The sequence below is a fragment of the Geotrypetes seraphini genome, chromosome 12, assembly GCF_902459505.1.
Source record: "Geotrypetes seraphini chromosome 12, aGeoSer1.1, whole genome shotgun sequence".
Classification (NCBI taxonomy): Eukaryota; Metazoa; Chordata; class Amphibia; order Gymnophiona; family Dermophiidae; genus Geotrypetes; species Geotrypetes seraphini.
Genome location: NC_047095.1, coordinates 7,091,444 through 7,115,831, shown reverse-complemented (window position 1 = coordinate 7,115,831; position 24,388 = coordinate 7,091,444). Strand labels below are relative to the sequence as shown.

The window sequence follows — 24,388 nt, the reverse complement described above, 5'->3', positions numbered from 1 at the left end:
CTGCATAAAAAATAAAATTACTTGTCATTAGTTTTCAAAGACAAATCACAATGTATTGCATTGTTTTGTACATTATTATATAAAAAAAGAATGATGTTTGTCTGGGCGGTTGTATCTTTATGCACACAGATGCTCATAACATTGATAGACTCTTGTGTACATGACATACATGTCATCTATTCTAGTGTATACTTATGAAGGGAATATTATAAAACAAAATTCTGGAATCTCTTCAGGGCACACAGTTTGAGAGAGACTGATTTAGAAGGACAGGTTCTTCAGGAATCTATTTGCTGCTGTCATTTTCTTACTGATTATGGTACATCCCGTTATTCTTATATTGTTTGCTCTAGATATGGTCTCCAGAACTTTACATTTTTAAATAAAGTCATTTTGAATGCTGCTGCTGTGAAATCTGCATAGCATGTTAAGTGTCTTATTTTGTTTTGAGACTAGTGCTCTGTCTCTTGACACCTGGATAAATAAATCTCTCAACTCTTTCATTCAACTCCAAGGGACTGAATTTAGGAAAACCTATCCTCAAAACACTAGTAACACGTTTGGACATTATGGTAGATACCAGCTCCTTTTATCCTTTTTCACATTAAAAGCTCAAGAGAAAGTGCCATCTTGGATTTTTCTCCAGTCAGCATCTTTGTCTTGGAAGTCATCTGCAAATCTCTGAATTTTTTCCATAGCATGCAGAAAGCAAGATCCAGATTAATCTGTTTTTGGTTTGGGGCTGGGTTTTTTTTTTGGTTTGTTTTTAGGTGTATGGCTGATAGACTGCAGAAATTAAAGAATATTGAGAATTAGTGTGAACTATACTCTGAGATATTCAATTAACAGCTGATCACTATATTACCTCAGGATCCCTTCTTTTAGGGAAACAGTTTTACATTGGTAGAAGTCTAAGGAAAGTCAGAGCACAATGTCAGAGCACTGTGGAAGTTATTTTGCCATTGATTAATAGTTGTAACCATGCTCAAACTTCTTTACCAAAGAAGGAAAATAAAAAAAACCTTTGTTTTCCCTTTTAAAGATACACAGAATGGAACCAAAACTTGGAGCCAGGAGATAAAAATATACAATGCTTTATTAAAAATTGTAACAAAATACACACTGGAACTTTAACCCTACACGGGCCATCTTTTGGCAAAAAATGCCTTCCTCAGGGGTCCTATGTCCATATTCGGATGGCACAAGGTTCCGTGAGAGATAGGGAAAAGCATTGTATATTTTTATCTCCTGGATCCAAGTATTGGTTCCATTCTGTGTGACTTTGGACACCACTGTTTTGTTGTGGAGCCCTGGTCCTTTGCCTTGGACTTTGGGCTCATGGCTGGTGCTGTGTGTCCCCTCAGTGGCATTTGTGGATTGTTCCCTTTTAAAGAAAAATCGATTGTTTAGCTACATTTTGAAGCCTTACAAGTCATTTAATGTTCAGTTTACCATTAGTTTGAGGATCATTTTTTGGTAGTGTTTTTGTGGTGGTGTTTTTTTAACTACTTTCTTTTAACTGTAGGATGGTTGAAAGCATCGTGGACATTTCAAAGTGATGACCCTTGTGAACAATACCACAAGACTCTCTTAGTTAACCCTATTCTGATGGTTCCCCCGACGAAGGCATGTACTATACCTAAGCAATCAATTTGTAAGTTCACTTTTTAATCTGGAAAACCTGTGCTGCTAATTGTGTTTTTTTTGTTTCAGGCATTGGTTCTCACTTACACTCATTTTGTAACGGAGCCACTGAAGCATGTGGGACAAGGAATGGGGCAATTTACCAAAGGACTCCTGAATGAAATACCAATGTTACTGCAGATTCCAGTTCTGATCCTCATGGCGCTGGCTGTGCTGGTTGGTAGAAATCTTGTTTACATTTAGCTTAGAGTTTAAGGACATCTTTGCCCTTTGGCTTACTTAACATATGCTTTTCCCAAGTTTGACATGGTACAAAAAACTTGCAATATACTAATAGGATTTATTCAGACTAGACTCATGTTAAGATGTACTGTTGATGTATTGCATTAGTGCTGTTTTCAAGGATAGGTGATTTTAAATAGGTGAGTTTAAAGCAATGGTTCTGAAACCTATCCCGTTGGATTCTCAGTTAAACTAGTTTTTAGGATAGACAGAAATTTGTATGTAAGAAGGGAAATGCATCCAAAATCTACCTTGTAAACATTTGTTGCAAATATCCTGAAAATTTGACTGTATGGGGGGGTCCCCTGGGATATAGAAACATAGAAACATAGAAAAAGATGGCAGATAAGGGCCACGGCCCATCTAGTCTGCCCACCCTAATGACCCTCCCCTATTTAGCTCTGTGCAGAGATCCCACGTGACGATCCCATTTCTTCTTAAAATCAGGCACGCTGCTTGCCTCGATCACCTGAAGCGATCAACCACTCTTTCGGTGAAAAAGTATTTCCTGGTGTCGCCGTGCAATTTCCCGCCCCTGATTTTCCATGGATGTCCTCTTGTCGACGTCGGACCTTTGAAAAAGAAGATATCTTCTTCTACCTCGATATGGCCCGTGAGATATTTGAACGTCTCGATCATGTCTCCCCTCTCTCTGCGTTCCTCGAGTGAGTATAGCCGTAATTTATCCAGCCATTCCTCGTAAGGGAGATCCTTGAGTCCCGAGACCATCCGGGTGGCCATTCGTTGGACTGACTCAAGCCTCAGTACATCCTTGCGGTAATGAGGCCTCCAGAATTGTACGCAGTATTCCAGATTGGGCCTCACCATGGATCTATAGGTTAGGTTTGGAAGGCACTGGTTTAGGGATATCCTTTATTCTGAAGTGGCCTGGAGAAAGGAATTTGCATTCCAAAACTAATTTCATTTCACTGAGACAGTGTAACAGGTTAGTATGCAGTTTGGATTTTATCCAGGACACCAAGATGACCCCGTTTGTTGTTTTAGAAGTGCCGTGAAGGAGGATGCCTTACTCCTGAAGCTGAAGCTTGTAACAAATTATTTAGAAACAGCAGTGAGTACTGGACAATCATGCTCACTGATTGTAAAAAGTTCAAATAGGTCCTGATTTTCCATTTTATGAACTCAAGAGGAATTGTGCCAGGATGGAAGAAAGTAGACAGGAACTCAGAAGTGCATGATTCAGAGTAAGGTATCTTCAGAGGATGCCAACATAATGGGGAAGTTAAAATATCTCTATAAAGATTGAAAAAGAGCAGACGGATTACAAAAAATTCCAAATTAACTCTGTCGGCTGCTAACTAGGTTTTAAATACAATTAAGACTTTGAAATGTCTCTTTGTAAAAAAAAAAAAAAGAGAGAGGAGTTGAAGAGTTAGCATAAATGCCTCTAAAAAAAGAGATATATCACTGAGTAAATATCAAACCAATTCTTATTTCAAAAGGCTACTATTTTAGGATAAGTAGTGCTTTTCAACTCATTATAACTTTATAAGATTCCATCATACGATTCCAACAATTTGAAATGTTTATAAACAATTTATAGTTCAAGAGCCTTCAGTAGCAGCGCTCCAAAGTACTAAAAAAACTTATAGAGTTTTCCGTTGCTGTGTTTCCTCATTGGCTCATCTATTTACTTAGACTTTTATATTTTCTAAAACAAAACTTGTGGATTATCTACTGATTCTTATAGTGCATAAACTCAGAGACCTGGTGGAAGGAAGATGATTAATAGGGGCACAATGACTTCAGGGTACATATACTGAAATTGATAGGGTAGCTGAAATTGGTGGCATGGTAGTGCTATCATAGCATAGAGTCCAGGACTTATCCTGCTCGACTCTGTGCTATGGAAAGATATTCCAATCAGGTCAGTGAAATCCACTATTGACAAAGTCAAACTGCAGACTTCAGAGCATACCCTGAAGAAAGCCACAGCATGGCTGGCTGAAACATTAGTTTCTACCTGAGAAGACGCAGTGAGACCCAGAAACCTGCAACAAGCATATTCAAAACAAGAAAACTGAGGGAGGCATGGTGAGGGAGGGGTATTCTGCAAGGAGAGGTAGTTTAGAATCTTAAATGCCTTTCTGAGCAAACTGGATGAGCAGTACATGTAAGATTATCTGTCCTCATGTACAAGGCTTAATTTGTAGACATAAAGAAAGTTGAACTGTAGAGCCTGGGGAGGGGGAAAGTGGGCCAGGAACATCCAGAGAAGAGGGGCTGGATTAAACAAAGAAACATGGTTGCAGATAAAGACCAAATGGCCCATCCATAGCATCCACTATCATCTCCTATCCCTAAGAGATTCTGCTTGCCTGTCTCATGTATTCAATGCATCTACCACCTTTTCTGTAAAAAAAGTATTTCCTTAGATTACTCCGGAGCCTATCACCTCTTAACTTCATCCTATGCCCTCTCATTTGAAAAATGCTTACCTCCTGTACATTATTGCAATGGAGATATTTAAAAGTCTCTATCATCTCTCCTCTCTACTGCCTTTTTTCCTGAGTCTTCCTCCATATGCTTTATGACAAAGACCACTATTATAGGGAAGTGATTAAAGAAATTATTGTGATATATTGAGACATTACATAAGCAGAAAGTTGGAGTATAAGTCCTGGAGAGAAAATGGAGCAAATATCATGATAGCTTTACTAAGGAAGTATATTGGTTAGGGATTAAATCATATCAAAATGCAACTCTTACTGCAAAGAGGGATTACTAAACTAGTAAGATAGAATTACTGTGTTTCCCTCAAAATAAGACTTACCCTGAAAATAGACCTAGCAGAATTTTCGGAGTAGGTTTTAATATAAGCCCTACACCTAAAATAAGTCCTAATCCTGGGATTTGCCAGCAGTTTCCCTTCCTTCCCTCCCATCCCTTGTGCAGCAGAACCTTTGAGCGAGCACCGCCCACCCCCCCCCCGAGCACCCGCACCCGCTGTACAGCTGAATACCCATCCTTCCCACCCCCGCCGCAAGCCTTACTTACCTCCCTAAGCAGTGTCAGGCTGGCAGCACTCTTAACAGGCTGCTTTGGCCTTATCCGCCCATGAATTCACTGCTGCGTTATTGATAACATCAGTAATGTGGCAGAATGAATTCATGGGTGGACAAGGCCAAAGCAGCCTGTTTTAGAGTGCTGCCGGCCCGACGCTGCTTAGGGAATTAAGTAAGGCTCGTGGCGGGGTTCCGATGGGAGGGTGGAAAGGATGGGGATTCAGCTGTGCGGCGGGTGCGGGTGCTCGGGGGGGGGGGGGCGGTGCTCACTCAAAGGTTCTGCTGCACAAGGGATGGGAGGGAGGGAAGGGAAACTGCTGGTGAATCCTGGGACTAGGGCTTATTTTAGGAGTAGGGCTTATATTAAGACCTACCCTGAAAATTTTGCTAGGGCTTATTTTCAGAGTAAGTCTTATTTTGGGGGAAATGCAGTAATTAGTCTCATCTCCAATCACTAAACGGTGATAAAAATTCACTTGGTCTTCACGGAGCATCTCCAAGTTCTCCTGACAGCACTGGAGCCTTGTGGCCTTCTGACATGGTGTTGGCATTCTTGGAACCCATCTTGCACTAACCTTGGACATGCCCAGTTTTTCATGAATTAGAAAACCGTAATTCGTCTGATAAAATTAAATCATCGACTTTCTTGCATATTTCTGTGGAAGTTACTTCCACAGGCCATCCAGTGTGAGGGTCATCTTCAATGGACTCTCTACCCCACTTAAACTGCTTGCTCCAAAATGTTACTTTATAGGATGATGGGGCAGATTCACCATAAACTGCAGTCATGCAATCATGGATCTCCTTTGGCTTGTTCCCTTCTTTTGTGAGAAATTTTTATCACTGAACTGTGCTCCAAATCTAGCAGTTTCTTATTTGACTTGCTTGAGGACCGTCCTCACATTCTGTCTCTTCAATGTTTGATTCGCACTGAGCTTCAACGGTGCATGAGTAACCTTGAGACATGTCACAACATGCAAAGACTTGTTTCAGCACACTTGCTACTTTTGTCCACATTCAGGTAGATAAATTATTGAACACCCCTCTTATGCTCTGAATATTGTCCACTGTATAATGCTACTCATTGTGAAACCATGTAATACACAGCCCTGTAACTCTCCTGTTACTATCACTTGATGTTCAATGCTATACTCTGTAATTCGCTATCTGTACAGTTTCTCTTCATTGTAAACCGCCTAGAAGTCGCAAGATTGTTGGCGGTATATAAGAATAAAGTTATTATTATTATTTATTGAGGAGGATGTCAGCGAGATACTCTTGCTTGAAACATTCTTTGACAATTCAGAGGACCTGGAGCAAATCATGGTGAATTAGAAGATGTGATAAAGCACATGGTTTGGTGTATATATTTATTTTTGCATGAGGTGTGTTTAGTATGTATATATGTTTGTGTGTGTGTATGTATGTATATATGTATATATATATATATATATATATATATATATATATATATATACACACACACACACAGCATTAACACATATACCTATATACCTAAGAGAGTGTGTGTGTGTGTGTGTGTATATATATATATATATATATATATATATATATATATATATATACACACACACACACACATACATATATATATATATATATATATATATATATATATATATATATATATATATATATACACACACACACATACACACACACTCTCTTAGGTATATGTGTTCATGCTGATGTGTTACTCTTTTTAGTTTAAACAAAAATATGAAGTTGCAGTACTCTGATCTTTAATTAAGATCAGTTACAGTACCAGAGGATTGGAAGGGCAGCAGGGATGACCCAAGAAACCATAGACAGTCTATCTGTGCTGTACAAAATATTACAAATAATCTTGAAAATGAAATTACTGCCTATATTGATAAAGAAGGGTAAATGGAACAGAACCGGCACGGATTTAGCAACAAATGGGGGGAGGGGGGGTCTTACTTTATCCAGCTGTCTTTGACTATTTTGTTTGAAGATGTCAAGCGTAGATAAGGCTAAGCCAATAGAAATGATGTACCTGGATTTTCAGAAGGAATTTGCCAATTAAGGCCTTAGGCCACTCCCACTGCATCCCAAGATGCATTGGGAGGGGGAAGGGCCATCATTTTGAAGAGATGGCCCTATTGGCAGGAGAGAGTGGGCTTCCCTCCTGCCGATTTTGCATCGGAAGGTATGTGGGTATTGGTTGATGTGTATGTTTGAGGGGGGGGTTGTTGGCTGATGTCGGTGGAGTGTCTGGTGATGTGGAGGGTTGTTGGCTGATGTCGGGTGATATAGGAGGAGGGGTAGAGGGCTCTGAGAACAGTGGCTTTCTGTGGAGGGGGCTGGGGGGGTCAGTGAGTGTGAGGGAGGGAGAAAGGAATCACATTCTCCCTGCTGGTTCAGCTGATTCTGGCAGGGGAATCTATGATTAGCTGAGCCGGCAGAGCTCCAGAAAACCGACTCTGCTGATCAGGATTCCCCTGTCGCGATCAGCTGATGGCAAGCCTTTCGGACAAGGTAGTTGGATACATCGGAAAAACTTGCTTTTGTGAATTTGTCATGTGGATGTCTTCATATTTGAGAATGGCCCAAAAAGATAGATGTACTAAGGACCAATACGTCTACATAGGTCATTCTAAAAAAAAAGATAAGGTGTCTTGCTGTTTTGAGAGTGGACATTTTCTCTACTGGTTTTCTGGAAGTCTTTCTCAAAATATCAAAACTTAGACTTAGACGTTCTATTGAAAATGCTCCTCCCCATATGTTTGTAACTAACTTTTGAGAGATATTTCCAGGTCTAAGCTGAAACATTTTTGTTTTAACAGGGTTTCTGCTATGGTGCAGGAAGATCAGTTGGTACATTCAGGCATTTACCAGGGTTTCACGAGGAAAATCCCCCTGCTTGTATTGACCAGCCTGGCAGGAAACAGCCTCAGATAGATTTTATAAGGCCACATGGTGGAGGAGCAGGTGATTGTGACAATGATGCTAGTGATGAGAAAAAATCTTCAAGACCTCAATTAAAGGGAATTAAACCAGAAGTTATGCGGAAAGCTGATACAACAGATTCACTAGATCAAGCTACAGGCAAAGATCAGCATTCCTTGCCCAGTGTGAGTACTGAATTGTATTTGCTAGAACAACTCTCCTCTCCTGCTGAAATGCAGGGCTGGAACAGTAGCTAGGATGAAGACATATGTTGGGTTGATGAGTTGCAATGTAATCTGTGGCTAGGGAGCAACTGTTCCTGGCAGGCTTCAATTGAAATATATTTGATAAACATTCTAGGTTGTTCTTTTGTTTAGGTTTTTTATTTATAGAGTACATGGACATGAAAGGATAATGATGTAAAGGCTGGAATAATAGTAACATAGTAAATGATAGCAGATAAAGACCTGAACGGTCCATCCAGTCTGCCCATTAGTTATTAAAAATATATGGTTAAATTAACTTGTCGCTTCTCTGATATTTCTGGGCCATAGACTAAAGTCCACCTGGCATTGTTCTAGGTTCCAACTGCTGAAGTTGCCATCTAAGCTCATTCCAGCCTATCCAACCATCTCTGTTTGCAGGATATCTATCATAAAGTCTGGCCAGTAACATCCTGATGTTCCAAGTTACTGGAGTTCCCATTGATGCCCTCCCCAGCCTATCCTACACTGAATCACCACATATGGGACACAAACAGTACAAGTCTGTCTAGTAAACTAAACTAAACTAAACCTTAGGTTTGTATCTCCACAAGCGTAGAGCTCGGCACGGTTTACAGGGTTAGGTTGAAAAGGAGCTACGATGAAGGGTTATAGGAAAGGAGCTAGGAAGATAAAGAAGGTCAGGGTACCAAAGAGCGGGAGGTGTTAGATTTTTGAAAAGAGCCAAGTTTTCAGGTGTTTGTGGAAGGATTGGAGGGAGCTTGAAATTCTAAGCGGGAATGTGAGATTGTTCCAGAGTTCTGTGGTTCTAAAGGGGAGGGATGTTCCTAGTTTTCCTACGCGGGATATAACTTTTGCAGAGGGGAATGATAGTTTCAGTACTGACCTTAGTTCTTTAATTTATAATATTTTTTTTTTTAAATTAGAGATCCTCTGTGTTTATCCCATGCTTTTTTGAATTCCATCACCGTTTTCTTCTCCACCACCTCCCTCTGGAGGACATTCCAGACATCCAGCACCCTCTCCGTGAAAAAACATTTCCTAACATTACTCCTAAGTCTTCCTCCCTGCAACCTCAAGTTATACCCTTTAGTTTTACCGTTTTCTCTTCTCTGGAAAAGATTTGGTTCTATATTAATACCTTAATATAATACTCAGATGACACATGTAGAATCTACCTTATCTATCTTCCTGTAATTGAACTGTCCTCTCCTACCACTAGCCAGGAGATGGAGGCATGCCCTTTCCAAGGTTAGATTAATGCAAGGGACAGCAGTCCAAGATAGAAATAGTATGCCAGACTTTTATAGTGGCACAAACTCAGCATAGGAGAAGGGTGGGTGGTGCTGTGCGTGCACACAACTTGCAGGCCCTAATTATTTTGGGATCTTGCCAGGTATTTGTGACTTGGATTGGCCAGTTAGAAAAAGAATACTGGGGTTGATGAACCTTCGGTGTATCCAAATATGGCAACTTTTATGCTCTTTTATACTGTTTCTCTTAATTTTGAGGACAGTTTTCAGTTTATTCTGGTGTATAATAGTGTGTTAAGCACTGAAATTGTCTTTTTGAAAACTGCCCTTCCTTTATGTAGATAAGCACTTTTTAAAGGGTTATGGATGTAATATACTGTACTGTCTTTTTGTGGTACAACCAAAGCAGTTTATACATTATATACAGATACTTTCTCTATCCCTAATGAGTTCAGTCTTGCATTTAAGAAATATGTTCCTGGGGGGGTGGGATTTGGGCATTCATAATTTTCCAAATCCAAAAGTATGCTGCTGCTTAGTTCCACCCCACCGTACCCCCCCCCAAAAAAAAAAAAAAACCCACCCTCAAAGGATGGAAGTACGGTATATACTTTCACTTTGAATATTAATGTAAAGTTTGTGGGTAAAAAGTACCTATGAACTTTATAGCTAGGTATTATGAACATCTCTGTGAAAAAACAAAAAAACATCACTTCGTTCAATGTAAAAAAAAAAAGCTGAAAATCTTTCCTGTTGCAAATTTGAAATTGGAATAAGATCTTGTGCCAAACACACAAATAATACACCAATACTAATATCAATAAAACATGTCAAATGTAAAATCATACTGAGGGCACTGAACACTACCTCTGTATCAGTCAGTAATTCTCAGTGTCCCATCTGAAGGACACATGGGACCCACTCATTGGGAATGATCTGTAGAGAGAAGGAATAAGAGACCAACTAAATTTTGGTTTCATCCAAAAGGTCTGTGCATTTTTGGCAGAAACCAAAACTGTAGCTTCACAGACCTGCTTTGCTTACTTTTTGAAAGCACCTATGGCCTAGTTCATGGGTGGGCAACTTTAGTCCTCGAGGGCCAGAATCCAGTTGGGTTTTCAGGATTTCCTCAATGAATATGCATGAGATCTATTTGCATGCACTGCTTTCAATGCATATTCATTGGGGAAATCCTGAAAACCCAACTGGATTCCGGCCCTCGAGGACCGGAGTTGCCCACTCCTGGTCTAGTTGCTACTAGACCACCAGGGCTTCTAAAATGTGGGCTCAAGGAGGGGGCGGGAACTAACTTTGTTGGTTGGGGGGCAGCTGGATAGAGGGGCAGGACCATAGGGTTTTTGTTTGTTTGTTTGTTTTGTTCCAGCCAAAACCAAGTGGTGGATTTGAGCCACAGATTCAGTTTCAGCTGGAACCAAAACCACTGGTTTCATTTGGCCTCTACCCAGGGCTATTGGTTTGATGGGACCAGAGGTGAATGATTGGAGGAATGGGAGTCCTCTTTGGACGGGGAAGGGTTGAGGATCTTGGAGGAGCCCTGGAGGGATGCTTATTGGTTTATCTGTTCCAATGAAGAGGGAGCGCTAAACCTTCTATGCCCTCTTCGAGCTGATGATAATTTTCTCACATTATGCTCCCTTCACAACTTTTCTGTACGGGGCAGAATAGCAAATACCCCATTTACCATTTTTTAACATGTCATGTGCCAGTATATTCTGTGCAAGCTAACTCCCACACTGAAACAGTTTTTGCATTGTTCACACTCTTTATCATACACATAGACCTCTTGCTAACTACGCATTGCTGTTTGCGATGGCTTTCTTCATTGACTCCTCAGGCAGTAAGGATCTGGTTCTGGAAACTGCAAGAGTTTTCCTAGTCAAGTTAACACACCAAATATGAATAGAGACAATAGACATCATTGCCAAGCAGTTTGAGCTGCTAACACATTGTTTATTATATGAACAAATAAAATATATGAGTTCTGTCTAAGAAACTTTGAATAATCTGTTTCCACAGCATCTTTCTGAGGATGAAAATCAAAGCAGCACGTGGAAATCAATGGAACAAGCCTGTGGTGAGACTGAAGTGCAACAGATAAGGTCTGGAGGTACTCAATTGTTAAAGGAAGAAGATGGACTAAATTGTAGTTCTGATACTAAAAATAACCAGAACATTATTACATCAGAAGTCCTTCAGAAAATGGAAGACTATGAACAGTTTATTGACCTGTATACTGCTGAGTAGACCTAAATCCATGTTTTATTGATTTTTGGATTAGAGACTTCTAATTCAAATGGCAATAGGTCTAATACAGAAAAGTAAATATGTCAGGACTCCAGTTCACTATTCTCTGGATCTTTTTGGATCTGATTTATGAAAGGCTTTCTTCCACTTTGCTTTTTTTAAGCAAAGTATACTCTTAGTGCCAAACTGGTTTATCTGCAAGTTTGTAGCCCTGCCCTTTTTTAAAGTACCTAATCAGTGGAAACATAAAAGCACCATCACTGGTGTGTAATTTACCAGCTTTTTATATCCCAGAACTTCTCTTTCACAGTTCTACCCAGGCTGCATGACCTGAGCTAGCTCTTGTGTAACTCCCTCTTCCTCCAGATGAGTTGCTTGAGCATTGAGCCCTGCATTTCAAGTAGCTCATGTAAAATTGACCTATGCAAGCAAACTGGCCTGGAGCATTGGATTACAGAACAACCAAGGCACTGCAGCTTTATGGATACTGAAAAGTTTCCAGCTAATGGAATTCTGGATGAAGTGAACCCTTTTTCGTGCCTTGGTATATAAAATGGTTGGCACTTGGCATTAACCCTCAGTATTTCTAGATTTTACCTACCTACAGTTCTGTTTTTTTCATCATATTGTAACTTCATTCGTTCTTCCCTGTCTTTAGATCCAAGGGTTTTCTGGATTTACCTGGTTGATACTCAACAAACTATACACATCCTCCTTCATATTTGTGGGGGTTAGGAGTAAAGCTGGACTGCAAATAACTTTAGGGTCAGCTGACCCACTTCCACCTCCCTCCTGCCTACCAGAATACTCCACTGTACTTACTTTTTAAAACCTGGTGGAACTCATGGCAGTCATTTTTGTTCCCAGTTCTACAATGGGGCAGGAGCGTAGGAAGATTGCTCCTGCCCTGCTTCACCACTATATCACCAGGTTTTAAAAAGTAAGTACAGTGGAGAGGTCTGGTAGGTGAGATGGAAACGGGTGGGTCAGCCAGATGAAAATCACAAATAACCGAAGTTGCAAGTTCCCTACCTGCAAATATGGAGGGGGATGTGTATATAATGCTCCGGTTGTACATAGCAATTTGCAGTCTCAAACTCTTCAGAGGAACACAATATGCCTGTTACTGCTCCCCTGCTGCTTGGTAGAAGATGGGTAGACCAGGCAAGTCCTAATAGCAGCTGCTTTTGTTTAAACCCATTGTCAGTCAAATCTTTCTGTAAAATATCAACCTGAGAACCCTTAGTTGATTGGAAATGGAAAGCTGGCTTTTTCTTTAATGGAGAAAGTTCTTTGGTGGTTAATCAATTGTACTGGGTTGCTATGATCATGTATAGTTAGTGCTTCATGATAGTCTAAATGTAGAGGCCAGCCCAGTAGTAGCGTGTGTATTGTATTTAAAAGATTTGTCCTTGACCACAGCGAGGGAGTCAGCAAAAATAAAAGGGGAAAAAAAAGAACTTTAAGACAAATTTGGTATAGTATCAATAAACACTGCCACCTAACTAGAAATAACACTTCCTACACCAACATTCACTGATCAATTGTACTTTAGTTGCTCACTTTTCTCTAACACAGTCTTGTATTCATAGATTTACAGATAAATTTATCAGCATACGTAGAGGCACACAAAAACATTTTGCCGTGAAAAGCTCCGATGTTTGCATTGGGGGCAACATTATTTTAAGTTTAAGTGTAGTTCTGGACACATCGGGGAATATTTGTAGCCATTGCTCACAAACCAAATCGTTAACATATTAATTTATTTCAGAAGTAAAGTTGACTAAAGGGATTATTTTCAAAACACTTAGGGCTCCTTTTACTATGCTGCGATAGCGTTTTTAGCGCACATAGGATTTTAGCACGCACTAAACCTGTGCTACATGGCTAGAACTAACGCCAGCTCAGTGCTGGCATTAAGGTCTAGCACGTGTGGCAATTTAGCGCACGCTAAAACTGCTATTGCAGCTTAGTAAAAGGAGTCCTTAGGCTAGATTCACTAAGGACACCCAGTGTGTCCCGATCACTTTGCAACCCTGATCTGATTCACTAACCTTATTCCTGAGCCGATCCACGCATGCAAATGAGGGGGAATGGCATGCAAATGGGGGAAGGCACCGATTTCACTAAAAAATTTAGTGAAATACACTAAAGATACACAAAAGTAGCATTGTAACTTATGGAACTTTGGGCCCAATGCACTAAGCTCCAACATCATTGTAAAAAAAATACCATGGTAAGCTAATTTTCAGCAGCGGGTGATGCTCTGCACGAATAACATGCAAATTATATGCACGCTATTTGGGTGGCCAGAACACCCTTCTACAAAGAGTAGCAGTCGCTGACAGCATCCTTGAGCCACTGAGGTGCCAGCATTTGTGGCTTAGGGATGTTGCTGCTGCCTGATGAGCTTGGTAAAAAGGATTTTTGGCCACCTTCAGAGGAATTCTCAGCTGACATAACTTGAGGGTTCTCATTAGCTAGAGTATTTATATTTTATATTTACATTAGAGGCTCTGGCAGAGACCCATTATAAAATATGTATTCTTTCTTCCCAATTAATATTTCTAAATTAATAAAGTGGCCTTTGCTTATTTGTAAATGGGTCTTTACCAGAGTCTCTAATTCAGTAGCATAATTAAATGAAATTACTACTTCTGAAGTTTAAGGGGATGGGCAGGATCGAAAGAAATTACTTGCGCAGACAGATTTGATTTCCTGCGTGGGCAGGTTTGATTTCTGTTCCCAAGCTATTGAAAAAAAATAATAATAAGGCCCCCCCCCCCCAAAGCACAAACCTGGTAGTCCAGTGGGCCAGTTTGAGTTGTTCCCCCACCCCTGGGATTCCATACTGTTAGTTGAAAAGATGTTTAATAATAATAATAATAATTTTATTTTTTGTATACCGCCATATCCAGGGAGTTCTAGGCGGTTCACAACAAATAGATGAGTTACATACAGTGCAATTGAAAAAAGAAGAACATAACAAGGCAATCGAAGGGTCAAACTAGTTTACATTGACAATTTAAGTGAAGGAGGGCTAATACAGCACACATACGGTATGTACTGTAAGAGAGTACAATTGAATTTATGAGAGGGGGGAACAAAGCATATTATATGAGAGGGAGGGGGCAGGGATCTTGGAAGGGGGGGAGGAGGGGGAAAAAGTAAAGAAAGGTGGGCAGTGTTGAGGGGGTGAGGGGAGAGTTAAGGATTTGATCTGATGCAAAGAAGAGTGTTCGATCTGTTTTCTAATGTGGAGAGGGGGGGAGCGTTAAGGCGGAAGAGGGGAGCATTAAGGATTTGGTCCATTAAAAAGTAGAGTTTTGAGCTTTTTTCTAAAGTGGAGGTATGAAGAGGCGTCAAGTATAATTTGGGCGAGCCATGAGTTTAGTTTGGCCACTTGAAAAGAGAAGGTTCGTTCCAGGAATCTTTTAAGATGACATGATTTCAGTGAGGGGAAAGCGAACATAGTTATTCTGCGGGAGCTCTTATTATTATAGTTCAGGTTGAAGTGGGGGTAAAGATAGTCTGGTGACATACTCGATACGGTTTTGTAGCAGATGCAAGAGAACTTAAATAGGACCCTGGATTTGAATGGCAGCCAGTGTAACTTGTGGTAGAAGGGGGATATGTGTTCCCATTTCTTTAGGCCAAAGATAAGGCGGATGGCGGTGTTTTGGACCAATCTCAGCTTCTTGGTGACTTTCTTGAAGGTGCCTAGATAAATGATGTTACAGTAGTCCAGGACACTAAGAATAGAAGCTTGGACCAGCAGACGAAAGGAGGTGTCGTTAAAGTATTTTTTAATGGTGCGGAGTTTCCAGAGTATCGAGATACTTTTCTTAAACACTAGGTCAGTGTGTTTCTCTAGTGTGAGATGTTTGTCTAAGGTGACTCCTAGTATTTTAAGGATTGCTCAATACAGTAGTCTAGGCCATTGATATGTATCGTAGTTTCCTTGATTTTGTCGTTTGGGGATACTAAGAAGAATTTAGTTTTTTCTGGGTTTAGCTTTAGCCTAAACGCTGTCATTCAAAGTTCGATCTGATTTAGGGTGAGAGATAGCGAGTTTAGAAGCTCTGAGGTAAGGTAGGAGAGCGGAATGATTATGGTGATGTCATCTGCGTAGATGAAGAATTTGAGTTTCAAGCTCTGCAGGAGGTTTCCTAGGGAGGCTAGGTAGATGTTAAATAGGGTGGGGGACAAGGGGGAGCCTTGTGGGACCCCACAAGGGTTGTCCCAGCTGTAAGAGGTAGTGTCGTCCTTGAACACCTTGTAGGTTCTTCTTGTCAGGAATTCGTGAAACCTCTTACCCTCCTCCTTGTAGGCCTGCCTCTTCAAAATGGTAGCCCTACCCCCCCCCCCTCCTGGTGCATCATGGAATGCACTGGAAGGGGCCTAAAGCCCCAATTGACTCATGTGCCTAAGGCCACACCCAGTTCACTCCATGATGCACCATGAAGGGCAGGGCTGACATTTTGAAGAGGCGGGCATGGGCATTCCTCCTGATCTTTTTTAATCAAAAGTATGGCATGGGTGTGGGAATCCTGGCCAGGGGGAGATCTTTGAACTAAGGGCTCTGACCCAGCTAGCCCATTAGACCATCAAGTTTGTCTTTTGGGTGGGGGTGCTTAGTGGGAGGGGAACAGGAGTCTTATTTTTTTATGGTCAGAACTGTTGTGCCTGCTCTGAAGAGCGATTGCTAGGGTTCTCCCCTCACCCTCCTGTTAGCCTGAAAAAATATGAAAAGAAAGCTCTTTGACTCACAGAAAGAGGAAGACAGGCAAAAATATCTGGAAAAGTTAAGAGAGGCTGGTCGTATAGTCAGGAAAGCAAAGATGCACATGGAAGAAAAATAGCTGACACGGTAAAACGGGGAGACAAAACTTTTTTTTAGATATATTAGTGATAGGAAGAAGTGCAAAAGTGGCAATGTGAGACTCGAAGGTGAAGGGGAGTAATACGTAGAAGCTGATAAAGAAAAGGCCGAATTGCTTAAATATTTATGTTCTGTGTTCACAGCTGAAGCACTGGGAGCGGGACCGCAGAAGACAAACATGAATAGGGAAGGAGGAGTAATGGACCCTGATTGATTTTCAGAGGGTTGTGTTCATGAGGAGCTAGCTAAAACAAAGGTAGACAAAGCAATGGGGCTGAATGGTGTACATCCGAGGGTGCTGAAGGAACTTAAGGAAGTTCTGGTAGCTCCACTAGCTGACCTTTTCAATGAGTCTCTAGAGTTGGGAGTGGTACCGGAGGACTGGAGAAGGGTGGATGTGGTCACTCTCCACAAAAGTGGAAGTAAGGAAGAAGTAGGGAATTACAGGCCGGTAAATCTGACTTCTGTGATAAGCAAATTAATGGAAAGTTTCAAGTTTAATATATATTTGATTGATCGCTTTATCGGTTTCAAAGCGATTAACACTTTTAAAAACAGAATGGTGACATTTCTGGAATCCTATGGATTACAGGACCGGAGGCAACATGGATTCACTAGAGGTAGATCTTGTCAGACAAAGCTGATAGTTTATAGTTTATTGATTTTTAATATACCGACCATCAACGAGTATCTAGCCGGTTTACAATAAAATACTAAAATAGAGTTAAAAAAGTACTTATACCGACCATCAACGAGTATCTAGCCGGTTTACAATAAAATACTAAAATAGAGTTAAAAAAGTACTTAAAAGTAATGACTATTGAAGGAAGGGAGGTGAACATTGAAGACATCGACAGACTTGAGAGTGATGACTGAAGAGAAGGAGTGGGGTAAAGTTACATTATAGGAAGAAAGGAAATGGATAGAGAGGGGATAAAACATTAGGGAGGGAATCGCTTCATAAAAGCGGTTGGTGGAATTAAGAGAAATTCAGGAGCAATTGAATGCGTCTTGAAATAAAAACGTTTTTAGATTAGTCTTAAATTTATCAATAGATTTTTCATGACGGAGATGGGAAGGTAAAGCATTCCATAGGGTTGGAGCTACCACTGAGAAGTTTGTTTTCCTAGTATAGAAAAATTCCTTTATAGAAGTGATGAAGAGAAGGTTCTGATCGGCTGATCTGAGGGTTTGTGAGGGAAGCAAGGGAATGAGGAACTTATCGAGAAAAGAAGGTTGGTGAGAAAGTCTAATTTTAAAAACCAACAAGATGGTTTTGTATGTAATGTGATGTGTGATGGGGAGCCAATGGGCTTATTTCAGGAAAGGTATGACATGATCGTATTTCCCTAGTTTGTATATTAGTTTTATTGCCTGTTCTGAATTAACTGTAGACGACGCAATTCTTTTTGAGTAATTCCATTGTAAAGAAAGTTGCAGTAATCAAGATGAGAAATAACTAAGGAATGAATAAGGGTCATGATTGCTCCCATGTCTAGGATAGATGTAAGGGGTGACCAGAGAATTGGATAGAGGATGTGCGCTAGATGTGGTGTATTTAGATTGTAGCAAAGCCTTTGACAGTGTTCCACACAGATGTCTAATAAATAAACTGAGTGCCCTTGGGATGGGTCCCAAAGTGATGGGCTGGGTCAAGAACTGGTTGAGAGGAAGGCAACAGAGGATAGTGATCAATGGAGACTGCGCTGAGGAAAGGGATGTTACCAGTGGTGTGCCTCAAGGTTCTGTTCTTGGGCCTGTTCTTTTAAACATTTTTATAAATGATATTGCTGAAGGGCTGTCGGGTAAGATTGCCTCTTTGTGGATGATACTAAAATCTGCAATAGAGTAGACACGCTGGATGGTGTGAATAATATGAAGAAAGAACTGGTGAAGCTTGAAGAATGGTCTGAAATTTGGCAGCTAAAATTTAATGATAAGAAATGCAAGGTCAGGCATTTGGGCTGTAAAAACCAGAAGGAACGGTACAGTTTAGGGGGTGAAGAACTTATGTGCACGACAGAATAGCGGGACTTGGATGTGATTGTATGTGATGATGGCCAAACAGGTTGAGCCAGCAGGGGAAGCCCTGAAGCCACTAGCTCAGCTAATCAGGGATACCCCTGCTGGCTCAGCTGAGCTGGCAGCGAGAAGTAGCAGTGACAACAGAAGAAAAGAACAGGAACAGAATGTGTGGTGTACTGGTTAGAGCTACAGCCTCAGCACCCTGCACTGTTCCTTGTGACCCGGGAATATTAGATAGATTGTGAACCTGCCAGGACAGATAGGGAAAATGCTTGAGTACCTGATTTGTAACCTGTTCTGAGCTCCTTTTGGGAGCATGGGCTAAAAAATCAAATAAATATGTGAGCAATGCATTGTGTGTAATGTAGTCTTTTACATGCTGAATAAGCCTACTACTACTGGTCCTTTCTCTTGTAAAGACCTTCTTTTTCTCTCAGCTGAGCTGGATTCCTTTGTATACCTGCTGTTATCTCCACACCTCTACTAGCTTTGCTCTGATGAGTCAGCAAAGGTATGCCCTCATCTGTAACCTGGTGTCAGGTTCTGTTCATTATCGGTCCCTTCACCTCGCAGCATTAGCCTTGTGGGTGTTCCCTTTGTGCCTAAATTGTGGTAAGGTGGTTACTTTGTGGAGATTATAGCTCATGTCTGCCTTAAGAGTCCAGGATCAGGGCCCGGACAGTACGCTTTTAAGAGTCCAGAACAGATGTATAAGGAGAGAGAGAGAGAGGGGTCAACTTCAGTGGTAACCTCTGTAAGCTCATGTTTTAAGATCTGTCATTTGGTTTCTAAAACCAAATAGTTTATTTATAGTCTGCCTTTTAACAAGGTGGATTACATCTTCACATACACAATAAATATCACTAAACAACAAAACATATAAAATCATAAAACATTTCCCATTATACATAGACATCAGTGTCTATTTCATTCTTGCTGCTGTTAAGATCTGATTCGATTGGTGGTAATACTGAGAGTTTGCTATTGCGTTTTCCTTCTATTAAAAGTCTAAAGTGTAAAAATTTCTATTACCGATCAGTAGGGATATAGAATTCTCTACCACAAGAAATACAATCTAGCACTTCTCTTTTGTTTGGTATGCAACTAAAGACATATTTTTCTTTATCTTTTATAACAGGATTTTTGGGGGGGGATTATACAGTTATGTCACTATGGCATTAATTTACAAATCATATGGATATCTCAAAAGACCGAAATAGGCAATCATGTTCTTGAAATGTCCAAATCTCAAATTTGCTAAGGCAGAATAAGAATGCTCAAACAACAAGAGGGTGGCTGTTGGGTGGAACTAGGAAGGGCCTAAAATCTGGACATCCAACAGCAATTACCAAACGGATAGAAAGTCGATGTCCTTATTTAGATCTGTTTCAGGAAGGTCCGGGTTCCAGAAAGGTGGTCTGATTGAGCAGCTGTCCACTGGATGGATTAAGGCATGACGTGTCTTTAATCTCCCAGTGGTTGCTGTCCCCCTCCCTCTTCCTTGACACGTGGATTAAAAACTGGCTGGCGGATAGGTAAATGGACAATATTCGGACTGGAAAAGCATCACGAGTGGAGTGCTGCAGGGTTTGGTGCTTGGACCCATACTCTTCAACATATTTATAAATGACCTGGAAATTGGTACAATGAATGAGGTGATTAAATTTGCAGACGATACAAAGTTATTCAGAGTAGTGAAGACGCAGTAAGATTGCGAAGACCTGCAACGTGACATAAACACGCTCGAGAAATGGGCTGCGACATGGCAAATGAGGTTTAACATGGATAAGTGTAAGGTGATGCATATCTTATACATAAATACAGGATGTCCGGTGCGGTACTTGGAGGGACCCCCCAGGAAAGAGACTTGGGAGTATTGGTCGACAAGTCAATGAAGCTATCCGCGCAATGTGCGGTGGCGAAAAGGGCAAACAGAATGCTAGGAATGATTAAGAAGGGGATCACAAACAGATCGGAGAAGGTTATCATGCCACTGTACCAGGCCATGGTACGTCCTCACCTGCAATACTACGTCCAGCACAGGTCGCTGTACATGAAGAAGGACACAGTACTACTTGAAAGGGTCCAGAGAAGAGCGACTAAAATGGTTAAGGGGCTGGAGGAGTTGCCATACAGTGAGAGATTAGAGAAACTGGGCCTCTTCTCCCTTGAAAAGAGGAGACAGGAGACATAATCGAAATATTCAAGATAATGAAGGGAATAGACTTAGTAGATTTTTGACTTCCTCTCTTTTCGACTGCTGCTTCGATCTCTAATCTAAAGCACCTTAGATTACTGCAATATCATATACTTGGGATCCTTTAAGAAAACCATCAAACGATTGAGAATCATTCAGAATACTGTCGTCCACCTCATTTATGGTCTCAAAAAGTCAGATCATGTAAGCCCATATTACAAAAAACTACACTGGTTGCCAATGGAGGCAGGGTCATCTTCAAGTTTGCCTGCCTCCTTTTTTTTTTTAATAATCTTTATTCATTTTAAAACTACTTTCAATAAGTGTAAATAGCATGGATTAAACATTTAACACTTTAGACATCACTTAATTTTTTACAAGATTAATACAGATTATTACCCTCCCCCTACCTAATCTTTATCATTAAAGTATCTATAAAATTTGATCGTAAGTTCAGAAATACATTATACATATTTTAAATATGTTACTCACATATGATCAATCAGACTTATTTATCAAACCTCAAAAATATCACCTTTCCCCCTATTACCATCTGTATATAAATCAATTTAAAAAACCTTATATTCCTCCCACCCTCCGCTGGATGTGCATTTTATCTAACAACAAAATTCATAACTATAATAATTCTACAAAAGATGACAATTGGCCCCAAATTAATTTAAAGTTTTTAGTATTCCCTAACAAATCAGCGTTCATTTTCTCATATTTATAAATTAGACATAAACTTGCCCACCAGAATGTAAAGTTGAGACGATTCCAGTTTTGTGTAATCAATTTATAGCAGTACCGGTCATAATTAAAAAGAGACGTCTTTTATGTTTATCTAGGGGATCTTTCATATGCAAAATGGTACCACAAATTATTATTTCATAAGTTAAGGGAATCTCAGACTCTAAAATATTATTAATATGTCCCCAAATTGATTTCCAGAAAATTAGTATCTTAGGGCAATAAAACAGTAAATGATCCAATGTTCCTATGTACTCTAGGTGATAGTGCCAGCATCTATTAGAACTAGAATAATCCAACTTATTCAATCTAACTGGGGTCCAAAAGGAACGATGTAACAAAAAGAACCAAGTTTGTTTCATAGATGCTGATGCTGTACACCTCATCCTCCAAGACCAAATACGTGGCCATCGAGATGCAGAAATATACTGCTTAATCTCAATGCTCCAAATGTCTCTAAGAGCATTTTTGGGTTTCTTATTCATAAGTTCAGATATTAATTTATACCACTTGGTAGCTTGATGTCCTAGCATGTCTGCCTGAAAACATAGGAATTGCAGGCTATAATAATTTTTCAAGTTATGCCACTCAGGAAACCCTTTCTGAATAGCCTGCTTCAGTTGCAACCACTTATAAAATTGTAGTTTTGAAATACCAAATGATTGTTGCAACCATGAAAAATCAAGCAGTTTTCCATTTTAAATAACATCCTCTAATGTTCTTATGCCTACTTGCATCCAATCTTTCCAGGCAATTTTAGAACCGCCAATTTGTATCTTGGAGTTCAGCCATAAGGATTGACACAGACTGCTCTATAGGAATTTCAGTTAACTTATTGATACTTCTCAGGGTCTTCCAACTATCCAAAATAATGTTATTATCTTTAGCATAACTGGGTAGTTTAATGTCCAATACATGAGACAAACGCATTGGGGACATAATTTTCCATTCCAAAATTAACCAATCTGGATAATGTTCCATGAGGTCAGGCAGGATCCAATACATACCCTGACGCAGAATATAGGCCTGATGATACCCTATAGATATTTGGAAAATTTACCCCTCCCTCCACAATTGGTCTTTGTAGAGATACTAAAGCGATTCTAGGCGTTTTGCCCATCCAAACGAAATCGGTAAGAATACTATTCAATTTCTTGTAAAATGATCCTTGAAAATAAATTGGTAACATTCCCATTTGGTAACAAATCACAAGCAAAATCATCATTTTAAACTGATTGAACTCTCCCCCACCAAGACAAATGTAGCGGATTTCATTGCTCACACATTTCTGTAACCTTTATCAATAAAGATTTTTCATTTACTTTCATTGTTTCTTCCAGTGTCTTATATATCCATATTCCTAAATATTTTATACCCTCTTCTTTCCAAAGAAAGGGGTACTGATCAAACAATCCTTTTTGACAATGTACATTAAGTGGAAGAATTTCTGATTTACTCCAATTTATTTTCTATCCTGAAAATTTCCCAAATTTTTCGATCAAATCCAATAAATGTGGAATAGTAGATTCAGGATTCCTCAAATGAAGCAAAATATCATTTGCATATGCAGAAACTTTGTATTCCTGACTAGCATAAGGAATACCTTGAATCTCCTCTGCTTGTTGAATAGCCAAGAGTAAGGGTTCCAATACAATATCAAACAACAGAGGAGATAAGGGACATCTTTGTCGAACTCCCCTCTTTAGTCCAAAACCATCTGAGAAAGTATTATTTATATACAATCTGGCCATAGGGGAGCTATACAAAGCTTTAATCATTTGAATAAATCCAGAACCCACCACAAACCAGTCCATTGCTTGCTACATAAAAGTCCATTCTACAAGAACAAATGCCTTCTCTGCATCCAAAGATACCAAGAAGGCTGGATCTTCCTTGGATTTTGTTAGGTCAACATATGAAGAGCCAACCTGGTATTAAGCGAAGAATGTCTGTGAGCAACAAACCCAGTCTGGTGCATACCTATAATATAAGGGAGAACCTTAGCCAAGCGCAGAGCCAATAACTTAGCCAAAAGTTTTCCATCGACATTTATCAGAGATATTGGCCTGTAATTTGAAACCAATAAAGGATCTTTATTTGGCTTCGGCAAAACTATAGTCAAAGATTCTGCTAAAGTATCCGAAATACAGCCTTTATTCAATTGAATTTGATATAAATTTAGTAAATAAGGCAATAATGTATTTTGAAATGATTTATAAAATTCCACAGTATAACCATCACCTCCTGGAGCGGATCCAACTCTAAGGGACTTCAATGCTGTCTGGAAGGCAGGAAAAGAGGAGATAGGAGCCCGATCCTGCGGGGGAGCGCGAGGCAGTCCGCCCCTCCCCTGAAACCAGCGGGGTCTCCTTTTGAATTTGGCCCGTAACGGCACACTGCCTTGCCTGCTCCTGGAGCCAGCAGGAAGGCAAGAAAAGAAGAGAAAGGAGCCTGATCCTGCGGGGGAGCGCGAGGCGGTCCGCCCCTCCCCCGAAGCCAGCGGGGTCTCCTTTGATCTTACCCCACGACACACTGCCTTTCCTGCATAGAGAGCCAGCAGGAAGGCAGGAAAAGAGGAGATAGGTGCCCGATCCTGCCGGGGAGCGCGAGGCAGTCCGCCCCTCCCCCGAAACCAGCGGGGTCTCCTTTTGAATTTGGCCCATAACGGCACACTGCCTTGCCTGCTCCTGGAGCCAGCAGGAAAGCAAGAAAAGAAGAGAAAGGAGCCCGATCCTGCGGGGGAGCGCGAGGCATTCCGTCCCTCCCCCGAAACCAGCGGGGTCTCCTTAATTTTGAGCCCTCCAACGGCGCACAGCCTTCTTGCACCGTATGCCAGCAGGAAGGCCGGTACACCTTGATATACATTGTTATATTTAACTGCTGGTTTACATTGTCTTATTTTTACTGTT

General features: G+C 40.5%; 1 protein-coding gene across 3 annotated transcripts in view; it reads left to right on the top strand.

Annotated features, from left to right (window-relative positions):
* The window catches only part of CLCC1 (chloride channel CLIC like 1), a 59,219-nt gene extending 44,824 nt beyond the window's left edge, over positions 1 to 14,395 (top strand). For all 3 annotated transcript variants that reach the window (XM_033916926.1, XM_033916923.1, XM_033916924.1), the window contains exons 8-11: positions 1,526 to 1,626; positions 1,714 to 1,860; positions 7,781 to 8,068; positions 11,398 to 14,395. In XM_033916926.1, the coding sequence (XP_033772817.1) occupies positions 1,526 to 1,626; positions 1,714 to 1,860; positions 7,781 to 8,068; positions 11,398 to 11,625 (764 nt within the window). In that variant the 3' untranslated portion in view covers positions 11,626 to 14,395. The remainder of the gene's footprint in view (positions 1 to 1,525; positions 1,627 to 1,713; positions 1,861 to 7,780; positions 8,069 to 11,397) is intronic.
* The last annotated feature ends 9,993 nt before the right edge of the window (positions 14,396 to 24,388 follow it).